The sequence below is a fragment of the Orcinus orca genome, chromosome 14, assembly GCF_937001465.1.
Source record: "Orcinus orca chromosome 14, mOrcOrc1.1, whole genome shotgun sequence".
In the NCBI taxonomy this organism is placed as follows: Eukaryota; Metazoa; Chordata; class Mammalia; order Artiodactyla; family Delphinidae; genus Orcinus; species Orcinus orca.
The window spans coordinates 26867240-26886659 of NC_064572.1; the positions used below are offsets into that span (position 1 = coordinate 26867240).

A 19420-nucleotide genomic window follows, 5' to 3' on the forward strand; every position below is an offset into this window, starting at 1 on the left:
AGTTTTCCTTATGCATATGCAAACAACATGACTCTATCTTATTTCCTGCCCCCTGTTTTAGTTTCCTAGGGCTACTATAACAAAGTACCACAAACTCGATGGCTTACACAACAGAAATTTACTGTCTCACGCTTCTGGAGGCTAGGAGTCCAGAATCAAAGTATCAGCAGGGCTGTGCTCCCTCTGAAACTCTGAGAAGACTCCTTCCTTGTCTTTTCTAGCTTCTGGTGGTGGCGTTCCTTGGCATTCATTGGCTTGTGGCTGCATCACTTCAATTTCTTCGTTCAGTTGTATCATTCTTAATAGGAGCCACTTGCTAATTTCCTGAAAAAAGTGTCACTGTGAATCCTGCCATTCCTTCTCATTGTTACAACCAAATTACACCATAATAATGGATTGTTTAATGTTCTGACTCTAAGTTTGCCACAGTTTTCTTCTCAGGGAATATCTGAAGCCATTTATGTTATTAATTCTCACATTTCAGTCATGCCAATGTTCTTCCTTGCAGGTGGTACTGTGAAGGCAAGGAGCTTGAAAATTCCCCAGACGTTCACATCATCCAGGCAGGAAAACTGCACTCACTGACCATTGCTGAAGCCTTTGAAGAGGACACAGGACGCTATTCCTGCTTTGCTTCTAACATCTATGGGACAGATTCAACTTCTGCTGAGATTTACATAGAAGGTAAAGCAAAATACTCCTGGAGCATGGCACTTACTAGTAAGATATATAGTTAAAATAAATAAGTATTTATTGAGGGCCTGCTCTACCACACACTCTTCAGTGGGGATAACAGCATTGAGCCAAACAGACAAAAATCCCTAGGTTCGTGGATAGATGGCATTTACATTGTAATAGGAGAGACAGAAAATAAATGAGATAAATAAAATATATAATATGTTAGGTACATGAAATGATTCTGATCATCAGTTTCAATGTGTGTGTGTCTCATGGGAGAGGCGGTTCCCACACCAGCAACAAGCAATTCTTCAGGGCACCGATTTGGTTTCCTACAGTTTAACTCAATTCTGACCCATCTACCTGGAGATGGTGTCAGATCCAACAAGTTAAGGGCTCAGTCCCACAAGACTGCTCACCCCCACCCCCTTCAGATGCCAATCACACGCAGTAGGTGGACAGGTTACCCACAACTTCTGTCTGACTTGGCTACAAATTGGAGGTTCTCACAAACCCCTCTTCAGGTTCAATTAATTTGCTAGGGTCGCTCACAGAACTCAGGGAAACAATTATTTTTACCGGTTTACTACAGGGTGTGATAAAGGATATAGATGAACAGCCAGATGAAGAGATACATAGGGCGAGGTGGGAGGGTCCTGAGCACAGGAGCTCTGTCCCCGTGGAATTGGGGTGCGTCACCCTCCCAGTGTGCTTACGTTCACCAACCTAGAAGCTCTCCAAACCCCATACTATTAGAATTTTATGGAGGTGTCCTCACACAGGCATGACCAACTATTAACTCCATTTCCTGCCCTTCTACCCTCTCTGGAGTATGAGGTGTGGGGCTGAAAATTCCAAGCGTCAAAATTATGGCTTGGTTTTCAGGTGACCAGCCCGCACCCAGGAGCCATCCCAAGTCACCTCATTAGAACAAAGGATGCTTCCAGTGCCCTCATCACTTAGGAATTTATTAGAGTTTTAGGAGCCCTGTGTCAGGGACCTGGTCAAAGACAAGTATTAGAACAAGAGATGCTCCTAAGTGCTCATCACTTAGGGAATAATAAGGCTTATAGAAGCTCTGTGCCGGGAACCAGGGGCAGAGACCAAAATATATGTTTTCTGTTATCTTACAGCATATATGAGCATATGAAAGAAATAGAAAGCAAGGAAAAGGGATAGGAAGTATGTGTATGTATATATGTGGCGTATGTGTTTGCATGCATGTGTGTGTGTGTGTGTGTGTACAGGCGGATGTACAAGACCTCACTCACCAGGTGACATATAAATGAAGACCTGAAGGAACTGAGGGAGTGAGCCACAAAGATAGATATTCAAGGGAAAAACATTCTAGGCAGAGAAATCAGTAAGTGCAGTGGCCCAGAAGAGGGAGTGTGTCTGTCTTAGGGGACGGAGATGAGCAGTTGAGGTCAGAAGTTCAAGATGGGGTGAAGGTGGGAGGAAGCAGGTGAGCAGATCATGTAGGTCCTCACGGGTCACTGCAAGGACCTGGCTTTTACTCTGAAGGAGATGGGAAGCTCTGGAGGATTCTAGGCAGAGATGTGACATGATCGGACTTAGTTTTTAACAGGGCCACTCTGGCTCCTGGTTGAAAATATACCAAAAGGAGCAGAAGCAGGGAGACCATTTGGGAGCCTTGGAAAGGCATTTATATCAGGACCAAAATTAGATGACTAATTTTAGGGAACAAATCAATTTATTTACCTGTATATTGACCTCAGTTTTTGTATTTATTTATTTATTTACGGCTAAGTTGGGTTTTTGTTGCTGCGAGTGGGCTTTCTCTAGTTGCGGCGAGCGGGGGCTACTCTTTGTTGCGGTGCGCGGGCTTCTCATTGTGGTGGCTTCTCTTGTTGCGGAGCATGGGCTCTAGGCACATGGGCTTCAGTAGTTGTGGCATGTGGGCTCTAGAGCACAGGCTCAGTAGTTGCGGCACACGGACTTAGTTGCTCTGCGGCATGTGGGATTATTCCACACTAGGGCTCAAACCTGTGTCCCCTGCATTGGCAGGTGGATTCTTAACCACTGCACCACCAGAGAAGCCCTGGGAGCCATTCTTTGGTACTTTTATCATCTCTAATACCTTATGTATGCCTTGCTTTTAGCACTTAAATATTGTATTATTATGGTATAAAGGCGGGAACTGTCTCATTCTTCTTTATATCTCCAACACCTTATATAGTACCAAGTACATAGTGGTTATTTAATAAACTTTTATTGAATAGATGATTGAATAATGATAATAACAATGAACAATATATGAATAGAAGTGTGTTGCATGTTTTCATCCTCAAATTTTTGGAGTACAATAAATACCTCCAGATTTAGCTGTGTGATATCTTCCTGGAATTCACTATCTTGAGAAGCAAAGCCAGGATCAAAGCTCTGCTAACAGTGCTGAGATTGGATTGCTGATTTTTAAAAATTTGTAGTAACAGAGCTTCAAACACCCCCACTCCCAAGATGAAATGTGACTTGTTAATATTAGGACTGGATGGAAGAACATCCACCTACACCTACAACGTTTGGAATCTAATGTAATCCCTTCTTTTATTTAATCTATGTAGGCCAAGAGCAAGAGGATTTATGGACACCACAGAATGTCTGCAAAGACTGCTCTATTAGTCTAAAGGCATCAGCAGGTGTTTTATATACAAGAACACATGGAATTTGGGCCAGTTAATTTGAACTCTGCCACTAACTAGCCATGTGACCTGAGCAAGTACTTCAACTACTAAGGGTCTAGTTCCTCATCTGTAAACTACGTGTTAGTTTAGGTAATCACTGAGATTATTTCTAGGTCTAAAATTCTATAGGTCTTCAAATGCCTAGGAACCAGTTTAAGAAATTTTTTTTTAGGGGTCTTCCCTGGTGGCACAGTGGTTAGGACTCTGCACTCCCAATGCAGGGGGCCTGGGTTCGATCCCTGGTCAGGGAACTAGATCCCACATACATGCCACAAGAGTTCACATGCCAAAACTAAGGAGCCCACGAGCCGCAACTAAAACCCAGCACAACCAAATAAAAATTAAAAAATAAATAAATACATTAAAAAAAATTTTTTTTAATTACATGTCTTATTTTTATTTTTCCAGGGGTTTCTTCTTCTGACTCAGAAGGGGACCCTAACAAGGACGAAATGAATCGGTAATTCCAATTTTCTATCTTATTTAGCATCCTCAGGTCCTGAGAAAGCTGCTAATTGTTTAGTAGAACTTGAAGACGGGGGCTCCAGGGTTTGACCTCAAAAAAAAATAAGGTTGGGTGGATTTGGAGAAAATGCTATTTCTTTTGCTTGTTGCTGCTTAAAAGATTAATTTTAATATTCCCAATATTTTAAAAATGAAGTATCACGTATGAAATATCATCATACTTATATGTAAAGAATAAAAAACAAATAACTCAGTGGTTAAAAAAAAAGTCATGTTTTCTAACTAAATAATAGTATTCAAAATAACACACAGTCTGGTGAAGAAAAATTATATGTATGAGTGATCTGGGCAAGACACAGCCTTTTTGCTAAACGATTGTATTGGGTAGTGAACAAAGTTACATTACTTTCCACAACCATTGGCTAAGCGCCTCCTCTACACCAGGAACTTCACTAGATGCACTGGGTACTAAGAAAAATCAGATGCTTCCTGCCTTCAAGAGGCTCACAGTCTAGGAGAGGGAAATATATGTATAGCAAATATAGCAAAAGATGTATACCACACATATAGACAGTAAGAGTAATAAAGTGTAATAGACTATGATATAACCATGTGCAGGGTTTAAGGACTTGGCACAAAGGGCTCTTTATTGGTTGGGGAGGGAAAGAGAGATCAGGAAAGGCTTCACAGAGTTGGTGACCTTGAGCTGGGTCTTAAAAGAGCAGTAGGTGGACACCCCCGAACAAGGGAGGAAAGGGTGTTTCGGGAGGAGGAGACTGTGGACAGAAGGCATGGGAACTAGAAACAGACACAACAGCCATCCCTTGAGACTGACTACCTGAAACATGGGCAATGTCTGGAAGACAGGTTAAGGAGCCAATAACTGAATTTGCGTATTCTTTCCTCTCCTACAGAAGGCAAGCTCTTAAGGGCAGAAATCATGACTTATTCTTCAAAATGTGGGGGGTATGCCTACTTTGGAATGATAATTTGCTTTTAGCTTTTGTGCACACATGAAAATTCATAACCAGAGTAAATGATTTCTCCCTTTAACTCTCTTCCTTATCATTCTCATGGCTTCAGTTCAGTTCCTCTTCTTTCCTGTCTCTTTATGCCAGTCCCCTCCTTATAGATACTCCAACCTTTTTCTCTTTTACAGTCTCCAAACTACATACAGCCAGTTCAAAGATAATTATGATCTTATCATTTTCCCGACTTAAAAAAATTATTACCTATGGGAAAATAAAAATCAAACACAAAACAAACAACATTTTAAAAAATCTCAACGTGGGCATACAAAGCTTTATTCAATAGAGTGTCAACCAGGCTTTCCTGCCCCTCCTCCCCCAATCCCCCATCTCAGGCTCTCTACATGGCTGCCATCTCACTCAAACAATGTGCGGTTCATTTTCACCCCTTCGTTCAAGCTGTTCACTTTGCTAGGAATGACCTATCTTCTCTGCCTGGCAAACTCTTATTTATCCTTCAAAGCCCAGTCAAGTTCTATAATAAGCTCCTCTACCATTGCACATACATCGCTCCTTCCTCAAGGCCCTCATAACATGGGTATGAATTAGAGCCTAATGGGTATGAATTTGATATATGAACTTAAATAAGCAAGAAATATCTCATTTGTTCATTTTCTTTAAATCTACTTGTAGTAGTTAGGATTTAGCTCCAGTTGTGTGTAATAGTGACCCCAAATAACAGTAACTTAAATAAGACAAATATTTTTCTCCTTTACATAAAAATATGAATTTGGCTGGTAAAACAGCTCCAAATTCCACTGGGTTCCGGTCTGCTTCCAGCTTTCTGCTTCACCTCATTCTAAGATGTGGCCTCATCTTCTTAGATTGAAAGGAGTAAAGGACATACCCTACTCCCCTTTTAAGGTCATCTCTCTTAAATTACATACATCACTATCCTTCATATCCCATGACCAGAAAGTAGGCATGTGGCCACAGCTAGCTTCAATGAAGGTTGGGAAATGCAACCTTTATTTGGAGTAGCTGTGTAAAGAAATCAGGGATTCTAACATTGTAGAAGAAGAAGACAGATGCTTCAGGAACACTGATAGCCTCTACATCATCAAATGATTCTGCTTCTGAGATTCCATCCTACCTGGCTCTGGGAAAAAATTCAATCAGTCATTATTGGGTGTCCCTTTCCCCCTCCAAATCTGTGCAAAGATTCCTGGGATATAGCAGATACAGAGATGTAGATATAGAGTTTGATATTAAACACTGCTCTAAGCATCTTACATGAATTACCTTATTTAACCCTCACAAAAACCCTATGAGGTAAGAATTATTATTTCCTCATTTTAGAGATGAGAAAGCTGAGGCAGAGAGAGGTAACATCTAGACAAAAGGAAAGCCCATCCTGTCATCGGTCATCTATCCCCACAGGTTATGGGTGAGAGGCCCATGTCCCAGATCTCAAGGTCCCTTCAAGTCTAGTGCTTTGTTTCTTCCTGATACGTTTGGGTACTGATATCTTTAGCAAGATTGGGAGCCTTTAATCGAGGGATTGTCATCCCCTCTGGACACAGGTTCTCCCTCTTGTTAGGTTCTCTGGCAAGATCCCTGGACCTCTCTCTTCCCCACAACAAAACTGAAATAATCTACCCTCTGCAGCCTTCTCAAGAATACTTTCTGGCTCCCTTGCCCTTCAAACAATCTCTTTAATTTAATTTGTGTAAACCTGAAGAGCTCATTGACTCAGGCTATTTCTGCTTTTTGCCATGCCAGAATCCCAGAAGCAAAGATTTACAAAGCCTGGCCTCCTACTTGAAATAGGAGGGGGAGGGAAAACACAGAGGGCAAAACCAAAACAGATCTCAAACAATCTTCTGCACATGCTCTGTCACAGCACTTGTCTTGAATCTCAGTGAGTTGAGAATATGCTGGAGTCCCCAGCTCTGCCAACAGCAGCTAACTCAAGGACAGAACTGGCGTCTTACGATCTTCCTGTTTACACTGCCTAACAAAGTGTGTAGCAAAGCCCTCAGTAAATGTTTGTGTAATATTGTTGAACGAAGATTTCTGTAAGCATTTCTGAAAGCTTTGCTGAAAGGATTTTCACAACAATGATTGGTCTGTTTTATAATCTCTATTTTAATCACTTCTCAGAATCCAGAAGCCAAGTGAGGTGTCATCCCCTCCCACTACTTCTGCAGCCATTCCTTCAGCAGTACCCCAAGCCCAGCCTGTGGTGGCCCAGCCCAGTGTGTCAACCATTCAGCAGGTACAAGGGTCTAAGTGAGACACAAGCGCCATGGATTGTGACAGGCAGGCACTGTGACCATGACCATGGCATGATCATGTTCTCCTCTGTTGCAACTTCATAATGACCTAGGGCAACACACTTCTATAGTCATGATAATCACTTTGTGCTTCTGATGTATGATATCAGTAGTTCCCCCGGCTTTGGGAACATATTCTCTAACTTCATAGGCAAATTTCATAGCAAAAGAAACTCTACAAATTAGTCTCTGATATTCCAGCTTTATGAAGGGCATTGACTACATATACGATGAGCTGCCAGCTCTCACACTGGCCCAAGACACTCTGTATCATGAAACTGAGTTTCATGGAGCTATTAAAAAAAAAAAATTCTACTTTCTAAGATAGAGCAACCATGAAATTAATTTTTAGAAAACCTCCAAGTCTCTCATCCTTCAAGTTAACAATGATGATGATAAGAGTGATGCTTATTGTAAAAACATTTTTAAAATACAGAAAGTATATTAAGTAAAAACTTTAGTCAAGGTTCGACTCCTCTGCCCCCACTCTTCAGAGGTACCTCCTGTTATTAATTTCTAGCAGATAGTTCCAGGCATTTTCTATGCATATCTATAAATGTATATTATGCATATACTTTAAAAATATGAAATCATACTAATAGAAACATACTTGTAATGTGTTATTGATATATTTAAATATAAATATTGATGTATATAAAGATCTACAACCTTTAAAAAAAATTTTAAAGTACTTATCTGACCCATTTAGTAATGCAGAGGGGTCACATTTTAGTTCTAATTCAGTAGTTTTAAAACTGATCTGTGGAGCCTCAGGGGTCTATGGAACTTCTTCAGGGGGTTAGGGTTCATTACATAGCTCTATATGCGAGGGGGTGGGGATGGCCAGCACGTATTTACGGCCACCATGACCTAGAAAGAAATACAATCAGTTCAGCATGAAATTTCATGTCTGCAATTCATAGACGTAGAAAACGTCAGTCTTTGGTTTTAGATTAATTTCATACACCAAATTCTTTAGCTGCATTATACCTATCTATCATCTGTCTACCTACCTATCTGATAATCCCAGTGACAATGAATCTATTGTTGGTTCCCTTCTAACAGTGTCAGAGCCCTCCCAACTATCTGCAAGGATTGGATGGAAAACCTATCATTGCAGCTCCTGTGTTTACAAAGGTAATCAAACTATAACTTCTTTCTGTCACGGCTTTAAACACACCACAACACCCAAACAAAGTTGTAGGATTCAAAATTCACTGATTTTATCTCAGGATTTTGGTCTCTTATAAGTACAGGACAGGATTTGGGGTTTTGTGGTAGCTGTTACCATGTCGCTCCAAGTTGCGGATTTCCAATATTAGTTTGTATAATAAGGGAAAGGTCATCCCCACTCATCACATTGATCTCTATGGCCATCCTATTGCTTTTAAACACAGTAGCCACACCTAGGGGTCAGGTGATACACTTCTAGGCACTTACTATCCAAGGGTTTCTCTGGATGTCTTTGGTATTCAAGGAGATGGAGTTACATGCTCTTAAGAAGCTTAATACAAAGCCTCACTCTAGAACAAAGAGCTTTCTTTTTCTAATCCATGGTATCAACTACTGTGGTGGCATCAAATTCTGAGTCTCATAATCTTTGTATTTAGAACTGGAAATTTTACTCAGGCACTTTCATTTACAAATGAAAAAACCAAGGGAGGGCCAGGGAGATTAAACAATGTATCCAATGTCACAGAACTAGCAAGTGGCCGAATCAGGACTAGAAACAAGTTGTCCCAATTCTGTCTACTGTTCTTTCCCTTATATAACATAGACTTAGTTTATATGTTGCCCAGGACAATAAACTCAAAGGTGCAAAACTGAGTCATATTGGATTTGTTTTGGTATTATGAAAACCACATGGATGGAGTCTATGCCTGGATTTACAGTTTATTGTTTGTAATGAATACCAAACTTAAGCCCAAAGAAATTTTATCCACTCAGAAGTATGATTTAGAGGAATGGTTCTCAATCAGGGTTAATTTTTTCCCTCGAAGGACATTTGGCAATGTCTGGAGGCATTTTTTTGATTTTCACAACAGGGGGCTGGCATCCAGAGATACTGTTAAATATCTTGTAATACACGGGATGACAGCCTCCTGCAACAAAGAATTATCCAGCCCAAACTATCAATAAGTCCTGGGGCTGAGAAATCATGCTATAGAGCAAAGTGGAAAAAAAAAATGTCTTTTCCAATGAGTACTGATCCTAAAAGTATTGCTAAATTCACAACTTCCACAGAAACATCCATTTTAGTGACGTTCCACCATATCAGCTCATCCAAGATGGTTTTCCAAAATCAAGCAGAGTCTAAGAGTGAGACATGTTTATCCATAACTGTATCAGGTTGGCAAACATTCTTATGTGAAACAAGATGCCTCTCAATTTTTCAGGTTTGTCTCTTGTAACCGCTTTCGGAATTTAAGTTTTGCTATTCTCAAAGACTTGAAGTAGGAAAGCAACATGTTGTGATTTGGTGAATACCAGACTTGGATGAAGAGTTATAAGTGGACCTGTGTGTGTGTGCGCGCACGGGCGCGCGCGCGTGTGTGTAATGTAGCTAACAGAGCTACCCCTAAGTGTCTCCTAGTTCACTGCTAAGTCACCTAGCCTTAAAACAGAGCTTTAAATGCCGAGAAATCAGGACACTTTAATTTGTCGTGCCTATTTGTCACACCCTTTGTCAGGCAATGCTGACTCTTCAAAGGCAACTAAATCACAGAATAATTTATACCCAGTCCCAAACTGACATCTCCTCCACTCGTCTCCTCAACACCATCTGCCCAGCTATACAGCAAAGAGGTGTCCTTATCTCCCTCCACACTTTCAAATATTTTTGGGTGCTCTGTCTTCCCTGCATCTACATCACCTGGTACATGCCTCTGGTACAACATTTAGCACAATAATAAAGATGTTTAGTTTTCTGTCTCTCCCAAGAGCCTTGAAGGCTATCTCTAATATCTACATAGGAGTCCATAATGGTTATAATAGGTCCAAAGCCATTTCTGTCATTCTGAAAAGCCTAATAGGACTTTAAAACCTATTCTTTACATTTAATTTTCATGGACTGGTTAGCCTCAAGTTTAGCTGCTTTTGTGTGGTGACTGATTACCTCCCTCTAATTAGACGCTCTGATTTGCAGATACCTATATGCCTTTGATGAATAAAAATGGGGAAGATAATTAGTCATTAGTATATGTTGTTAATTAGATACATCTCCAAAAACATTAGATCCATGGTGGGAAAACAGTCCCTAGTACAGGGACTCAAACTCTGGTGAGGCTTTCTCAGCCCTCGGGAAGTGTGCTTTTGCCTCCATAAATGGGATCAGGGTTGTTCAGACGTAGGGCACCAGCATAGGCTGTGGCTCAGATTCCAGAGGGACTTATCAGCAATGCTGTGCTTGCATTAGTTTCCATGAGTGAGGGTAGGATTGAGGTCATCGTCACTGCCAGTGACATTAGAATATTTCTGAGTCAGAGCCACTGATGGTGGTAATCACGTGGCACAGGCCCTGATAACTGATCACTGGCATATGTTTGTTCAGGTTATTCCTTGCTCTGTTTACTTCTTTAGGGACTTCTGGCATTCCAATCCCTATGACTCACTTTCTATACTGCCCAACAATTATTTCTCTGCCAATAATGGCAAGAAGCCATTCTTTTGAAAGCAACGATTAGAGAGCAGAGTTTTATTTAACTCCTTGTACCTCCTTTGGTGATAGGGAAGTACTGGTATTATCTTCTTTTTAAAGAAGGTTAAAATGAAAATGAGGGTTGCCCAGCAAAACAGTGGTAGAGTTTGAAAGAGGTCTGGGGTCCCATATGCTAATTCACTGCTCTACCTATAGAGGATACCTATATTTTTGAAATATTTTATGGAGATAGACTACCCTCCAACCTCTATACAGTATCAAAAACTTTCACTCTGTTTATGGGGGGAAAACAGTGCTCACACTCCTTGAGTGTGAAGGGAGGTAGATGATCAAATTAGAATCTTACTCCTATCACTATTCCCACTCCAACAGCAGCTGCTCTGGCAGGATTTCAAGGCTGCAGCCCTGGCTCCAGCTGCTTCAGCAGTAATTTGAAGAGTGCAAGGGGGCAGGGGAAGTGAGAATTTGAGGAACGGCACTTCATTATATAATAGCTGAGGCAGGAAACCCTGAAATGACAGGTACAGTGGTTGGCCCTAGATTCCTGAAGATTACATCGGCCCCTGTCCACAACCTGACAATTCCAGAGACTTCTCTGACTCAACTGTTGCACTGGGCACCTGTGACAATATAGGGGCAAAAAGGTCTTCAATCAAACGGTTCTTTATCAGTAAAAACTGCTGTGATCCAACTCCGGTCTAAAAGCACTATAACATTCACTTCCAGCATCTCCCAAGGTGCAAAAATAGCAACTGGATTTAAAAAAAGAATAAAGTGACAATATGAACCTTACAGCTGATATCTTTTAACCAATAAGGGAGATGCCTTTTCTCAAGGATGTCCCTGCATTATATCTGTGGGTATAGGTCTTCCTAAGCAGGAACTGTGTCCTTTCAACTCACATTTACAGCACCTGGCACAGAGCTTGGCACAAAGCGGGAACATAGTTATATTTATTCTGTGGTGAACTGCTTCCATTTCAGCTAAGACGGAATTATTGCTTTTATCACTTTGTGGCTTCAGAGTGTTTTTAGGAGTAGAGAAAAAATCCAATGTCAAATGGCATGCTTGGAAGACATGCTTCTCAAGTCTCTGTGTTGTCAAGTCATCCTACAAAGAATGTCTTCCTGGATGGTCAGTATGGTGATGACACACAAGACAGATTTGCACTTTGGATACTGTTTACTGCAGGAGGTTGCAGACTTTTCATTATAGGGACTTCAGTTCAGATCCATAATTCCTAGTTAAGACTAACTTAATCTTAGCTAGTTGGGGAATGTTTCATGTCTTATTCTTCTTCAGTGAAGTCAAGATAAATATGATCAAGTCTTACACAATGTGCCATTAGTAACAGCCTAAGACCTACTGCTGTGTTGAACACGGCCCCATCTAAACTATGTTCAAATGGTGTAACTGGTTTGGACCGGATGTGCAGCAATGTAAGCCGATTTCTTCTTATGAGACTTTTGTAGAAAAGCACAGTTTTCAGCAATAACAACTATCATTGTCCTTCAAATTATGACCTTCAACAACCTTTTCTAAGTGCCTTGTAAGATGACCCCTGGCAACTCCTTACTGAGTATTGACGACATGTCACACTGGAATGAGCTTCCATCTCATATCACAGTCCCTTAGCTGGCATATTCTAGAACTATAGTATCTCAGGTATCTGGCTAGACTCTCCAATAGAACACAGGTTTTGGCCTTCAATTGCAAGTGAATAATTACAACCAACTAATGTTGGTCTCAACTGTAACATATTCTCTCAAGGAGGTCCTTTTGCAAGCAGGACCTTGGTGTAACCTCTGCAGATTGAGATTTGGTTCATATATCTGAACCTCAAGCCATGTCAGAATGTAGATTGACCTCATTCTGCTTACATCTATTATTTATTTATTTATTTATTTTTACGGTACTCGGGCCTCTCACTGTCGTGGCCTCTCCCGTTGCAGAGCACAGGCTCCTGACGCGCAGGCTCAGCGGCCATGGCTCAAGGGCCCAGCCGATCCGCGGCATGTGGGATCTTCCCGGACCGGGGCACGAACCCGTGTCCCCTGCATCGGCAGGCGGACTCTCAACCACTGCGCCACCAGGGAAGCCCTACATCCACTTTTTAAATGTGCCATATTTTATTCATTCAATCCCTTCTGCCACCACCACTTTTTTTGCTTTGGTTTTCTTATTTGTTTGCCTCAAGAAGGAACGAAACTCCATTATGTATGAATCCCAGGGAGATGTCTGACTGTCATTAAAGTTTTCAATGGGCCCCCAAAACTACCATCTTAGCACAGAATTTGCTCAGATGTCAGGGTGGAGGGCATATTCACCAGCTTGCCAGGAGCACCCAAGACTCATTGATGCTCCCTGCTTACTGAGAACATTCCATTCTTATCACTAGAAGCTATTGTTTTGGGGTAGACAAGGAATAACCAGGTTTTTAATCAAATAGTTCCTTATTACTTCAACAACCACTCTGTGAAAATCACAGACTGAATTCCTTCAGCAAACAAATTTGGGAATGCAAAAAAAGAACAAAACACTAACTCCGAACTATAGCGCCCCCTGGCCGTCACAATATCAACTAACACATCCTTCTGAGGTAAAAGTCTCCTACTACAGCTAAAGCCACGTGGTTAAACCCACCCCAGTATTCCTAAAATAAACGCCATAAATATGATAGGTCTAAGCACAAAATATCATATATTGTTAAGAGCTATAAACAATCACAAGATATTTGTAAATGACAAAAGCAAAAAAACTACTGGCCTTCCCCTTCTCCAAAGCAAGAGCCAATATGTCCTAAATACAGACCCCAAAATTGTAATAATGGGAAAGCCTTGCAGCATTTGTTGCTGATAGAGCTTGTAGAGAAAGTTAATCACAACCTTTCCATGTTTATCATCTTTAGGCCTATATTAAAAATAAAAATGTGCCCACATATATGCCAAAGGAGCATTTCATAATCAAATGAAGTACCAACTACATAAACGTATGTGTGACTTTAAGCTCACAAATCATGATGAGTGAAAGATAAGTTGTGAAAGGAAAATGTGAGTTCCATTCTCCCATAGCATCTATTATAGAATATACCGATATTTTACAATGGAAAGTGATTTTTGTGAACTTTTTTGGGGGGAAGCGTGAAAGAGCATTTAACAATGCCTTCACAAAATTATGACATATTTTACCATGACCTAAGACTCCACATGTGACTATGATTTCATAGAGATTGTCATTGTTTACCTCCCTCAACAGACATCGAGGCTATCCTGTGAAGAACACATAAGGAAAAGAAAATAGCAAAACAAACGTCAATTTCCAGGACTACAGAAAGTAGGCAAGGCAAAGCCAAGAAAATAGTCACTTACTTAGGCCACAGAGATAGTCCACCTTGTGGAACAGTCTTGTGTGGAAAAATATACATTACTCCCATACTGAATACACCTAGTAGATATTCACTGCAGATTTTTTAAACTGTTATTATTTCTGAAAACCAAACTCTACTTGGGCATTTTCTTAAAGGAAGCAGAATTACTTCAAATATTAGTATTTTTGCAAACCCTCAAAATGTTTCACCTAGTATTCAATAAATTTTCTGGCACTGCAACAGAGAGGAAAAGGAAGAAGCTAGTGAGGGAAAAGCTTCCTATGCACTCAGATGATTCTGTCTTTAAAAACAGATTCAGGGACTTCCCTGGTGGCCCAGTGGTTGGGAATCCGCCTGCCAATGCAGGGGACACAGGTTCGAGCCCTGGTCCGGGAAGATCCCACATGCCGCGGAACAACTGGGCCCGGGCACCACAACTACTGAGCCCGTGCTCTGGAGCCCACAGGCCACAACTACTGAGCCCACAGGCCACAACTACTGGAGCCCGTGCTCTGCAACAAGAGAAGTCACCGCAGTGAGAAGCCCACGCACCGCAGTGAAGAATAGCCCCCGCTCGCCGCAACTAGAGAAAGCCTGTGCGCAGCAAGGAAGACCCAATGCAGCCAAAAATAAATAAATTAATTAATTAAAAAAAAATAGATTCAATGTGCCTCCACAGAATTGAAGCTGCTGGAAATGTACAAGATATGGAGAAAATCCAAATATGGAGGCAATGGTACCTTTTTCGAAAATTCAGCACTGGGAGTAGATTCCAAAAATATATACTTTTTGGTTCTAACAATACTCTTCTCATTACAGATGTTACAAAATTTATCAGCCTCTGAGGGTCAGCTAGTTGTCTTTGAATGCAGAGTAAAAGGAGCTCCATCTCCTAAAGTTGAGTGGTACAGAGAAGGGACCTTGATAGAAGATTCTCCAGATTTTAGAATTTTACAGAAAAGTAAGTTGGTGCTTTAAAATTATTTTTCTGATAATTTTTATAGATTTATTGTATACATTTATTTTTATAACTTTTAACAACTAATTAAAATGTAATAAAAAGAATAAAATAAAAAACACTTATACTCCACCAAACTAAACCCTATTACTAATATTTTGGTATATATTCTCCAAAAATTTTTCCATGCATATATTTTCTTTAAATAAAAATAAATTTTTTTTGTAGATTGATTTTTTCACTCAACATTTCATGAACATCTTTCCATATTAATATAGCACTTTTTTACTTTTAAAAATAAGTTGATACAATCAGTTTCATATTTACTTACTCTCCTATTGTTGAAAATGTAGACTGTCCACAAATTTTTACTGTTAGAAACTATATTTCAAAGCTTGTTAACAGAGAAGATCTTTGTGAATATCTATGAATAAATCTGAGTACTAGAATTGCTACTGTAAATTCACATTTTTTTAGGCTTTTAATATAAATCATCAAAATGCCATCCAAAAAGGTTGAACTAAATTTAGGATGATTATATAATTGATGATCTAACCTGGGACACCTTGGGGAGTAACAGAGGGTGCTAGTAATCATTACACAGAGATCCCAGGAATAAACCAGATCATCCCAGTTGAACTGGGACACATGCTGTTTCAATTACATTCTACTACAACCAGCAACATATGGGAACTTCTTTTGTCTTATAGCTTCACTATCAATGGGTATTAAACAGTTTTTAAATCTTCACTAATTTTATAGGTCCCAAATGGGAATACTTGTTTTAATCTGCTCTTCACTAATGAGATGTGGAAAGGAACTTTTTTTTCCTATTTATTGGGTCTTTGAATTTACTTTAAAATTACCTATTATATCCTTTGTTCATTGTTTATTGAGGTTTTACTCTTTTTATTGTAAGAATTATTTATATATCCAAGTAGTTAATTCTTCTTTTCTTGTCATGCAGTGCTTTCACCTTGACCCATTTCAGTCGTAAAATATGTTGAAAATTATTTGCTTCTTGGTTAATTTGTTTCTGCCTATCACAAAATAGATATATGAATCAAACTACTATCAGATTTAACAACAATGATATATTCTGAATAGCAGCAACAATGATATATTCTGAATACCATTTAAGCTGAGGCAAAAAACCTCCACTAGTTCTATCAGTGTAGAAGAATGTAACTAAATTCAACAACTATTCCTTGAGTGCCTGCAATTCTATAAACCTTAGTTGAGCACCTGTTTTCAGTACCAAGCGGGCACCTTCAGGAATACCAAAGAATTTTAAGACAAAGAACTGCTCCTGAGGAACCTGTCATCTATCCTGAGGCTCTTAATATTAGAAACCTTAGGGCAGGAGGTCTACGCTACATTATATCAGGATGTGAGAGCCCAAAGCCAAGAATGATCTCTCAGTCTTCACAAACTTTTTCAGGTCAGGCTGAATGGGTACAATAAAAGCAAGTCATCCTGAATCCCAACTAATTCAGTAACTTTTCCTCACCTAAGGTTTATGTGTCCCAAGTGGAACCCAAGTATGTCCCAAGATACAGCCACATCATTTAGTTAGCAGCTCTCTTGCTGCCCTTCTGTGATAATGATCCTATCCCTGTCAAGGTCATTGGTGCTTAGGTCATTTTACTTAAAATTTACAGATTAGCCTCGTCAAATTACTCATGAGTATGCAAAAGACACTTCTATAGGAAGCTTCTGATAAAAATATCACCTCTCAGTAAAATAAATGCTCAGAATCTTTTAATTTTTTTTTTCTTTTAGAACCTCGATCCATGGCAGAGCCAGGTAAAGATCATTTTAACTTTAATTTCATTTGTATGTGATCCGTGACTTGAAATATATAATAAACATATTGAAATTACACTGTTGTCAAGAAAAAAAGTTTTACAAAGAAGATGGAAGCCAACTCTAGCTACGACTGTAGGAGAAGGAAAGGCAAGCATGTGCAAGTTTGGAATATATATTCAATAGCTAATGTGAATGCAGTTAGTTCTGCGTTGTTGAGGAATGTTTCTTAGGAATATTTTCCCTCTTCCATTGGCCCCTACTCATGACCTCCTTAAACTGGGCAGAGCAATTTCCATGATGCTATCAATTCCAATTCCACAGCCTATGTATCTCAAAAGTTATGCATCAGATTTTGAAATTCACAGAATCAATAAAATGTTTATGATGGTATTTGATTTGGTTGGGAGGATATTAAGATGACACATGGAAGCTCTTACCTCTAGAAAATACAAGTTGCTCACAAAACACGGCATAAACATCTGAATGTCCTCTCTATCATCACCCTGAAAAATAAGATTGTATTTGTGCCCATGGGTAAGAGTGATGGTTTGGAATTTCATTATTATAATTCTTGCTTCTGAAAACTGAATGGAAAGGCATTCTCGATGTAGACATTGAATATCCATGTTGCATAACCCTACACTAGGCCCTTGGGGATACAGTAAAGACCAGAGTGCTCTGGCTCTAGCATTGCTTGTAGTGGAGAAGCATTTTTCCCTTTGAAAATATTTCAGGCTTTTGATACTTTCAACCAAAGCAAGCTTTTTCACTAGGCAGTCTCATACAGAAAATAGTTTCAGAGTCACCCAAAAGGAGTCCCTGCTCAAAACAAGCCCCAGCTCCATGATCTAAAATTTCATGTTCAGAGAGTTCTTCTTTCCACCTTGGATAAAGCAAATACCCTTTGGAGACAGAATACTATATATCTTATCAGGCAGGTATAGTGTAGTATGAATGAATTTATCAGATCATTTTCCGAATGCAGGTTGCTGAAAGATGAGAGTGCAAATGTTTGGGAAGGGAACAGAGAGAAGGAAGCATAAGACTCAGAGAAAGGACATAGAGGTACCAAAACCAGACTTTGCCTCTCCATCATTTAGGATTCTTTGGGCAGCACGTAAACAAGACCTAACCAAAAATGGCTTAATCAACATGAAAAATGTATCTTGTTACATAGCATGATGCCCTAAGAAATGGTAGTCTTGAGATTGGTTAATTTAGCATCTCAGAGATCATCAGGGGCCAAGCTTTTTATTTTTTTCTCCCCGTTCTGTCATCTTCAGAGTATCCTCTTAGACTGGTTCTACTCATATACCCAAGACGGCTGCCACAGTTCTAGGTATTACATGCAGATGACAACATCCAAAAGCAAAAATAGGGAAAAACGCTCTCTTTTACCCCTTTTAAAAGGCAAGAAAAACTTACCCAGAAACTCCCCAGGAGATTTTCCCTAATATCTTATTGACCAGAATTGTGTGTCACATGCTACCACCTTAGCAAGAATAGAATGGTAGGGCTTCCCTCGTGGCGCAGTGGTTGAGAGTCCGCCTGCCGAGGTAAGAGACACGGGTTCGTGCCCTGGTCCGGGAAAATCCCACATGCCGCGGAGCGGCTAGGCCAATGAGCCATGGTCGCTGAGCCTGCGCGTCCGGAGCCTGTGCTCCGCCAACAAGAGAAGCCACAACAGTGAGAGGCCCGCGTACTGCAAAAAAAAAAAGAATAGAGTGGTATTTCACACAGACCTATTTTTGCTTTAAATCCTAATTTGTTTTTGTGATTTTTAAGCTCACTGTTTCTTGGTCCTTTTTTTTTTTTTTTTTTCTTTGGTACGCGGGCCTCTCACTGTTGTGGCCTCTCCCGTTGCGGAGCACAGGCTCCGGACGCGCAGGCTCAGTGGCCATGGCTCACGGGCCCAGACGCTCCGCGGCATGTGGGATCTTCCTGGACCGGGGCACGAACCCGTGTCACCTGCATCAGCAGGCGGACTCTCAACCACTGCGCCACCAGGGAAGCCCTCTTGGTCCTATTTTTGACATCTGGACTGATGACATAAAAACAGATAATCTGCAAATCCATAATATACATTATATTATCATTAAATCCTCTTGTTGATTGTCTGCATGGAGTTATTCATTTTACTTCCTTTGGCTCATTTACTATGCTAATCAGTCAATTCAATCAAATAATTGGACTAAGTGTTTTCAAACAATTAATATAATCGGCTTCTTCTATTGACTTTTATAGAATCACCATCTAATATCAGAAAATTCCATAATTCCATTGCCATAAATAAGTCAGTAACCATTCTGCTTTATTGGCTTTAGAGGAGATCTGTACTTTGGTCATTGCTGAGGTATTTGCAGAAGACTCTGGGTGCTTCACCTGTACTGCAAGCAATAAATACGGCACAGTGTCAAGCATTGCACAGCTAGATGTAAGAGGTAAGGGCTCTTTCAATGCCAGAACAGTTTAGTCT

The 19420-nt window shown here is 40.2% G+C and overlaps 2 protein-coding genes across 3 annotated transcripts in view; one reads left to right on the plus strand and one right to left on the minus strand.

Annotated features, from left to right (window-relative positions):
• Nucleotides 1-19420, minus strand: part of HERC4 (HECT and RLD domain containing E3 ubiquitin protein ligase 4) — a 233937-nt gene that overhangs the window by 183466 nt on the left and 31051 nt on the right. The window lies entirely within an intron of this gene.
• MYPN (myopalladin) overlaps nt 1-19420 on the plus strand; it is an 83414-nt gene that overhangs the window by 22856 nt on the left and 41138 nt on the right. For both annotated transcript variants that reach the window (XM_049697175.1, XM_033407637.2), the window contains 7 exons: nt 509-684; nt 3792-3843; nt 6980-7094; nt 8218-8289; nt 14997-15138; nt 16918-16941; nt 19269-19385. In XM_049697175.1, the coding sequence (XP_049553132.1) occupies nt 509-684; nt 3792-3843; nt 6980-7094; nt 8218-8289; nt 14997-15138; nt 16918-16941; nt 19269-19385 (698 nt within the window). The remainder of the gene's footprint in view (nt 1-508; nt 685-3791; nt 3844-6979; nt 7095-8217; nt 8290-14996; nt 15139-16917; nt 16942-19268; nt 19386-19420) is intronic.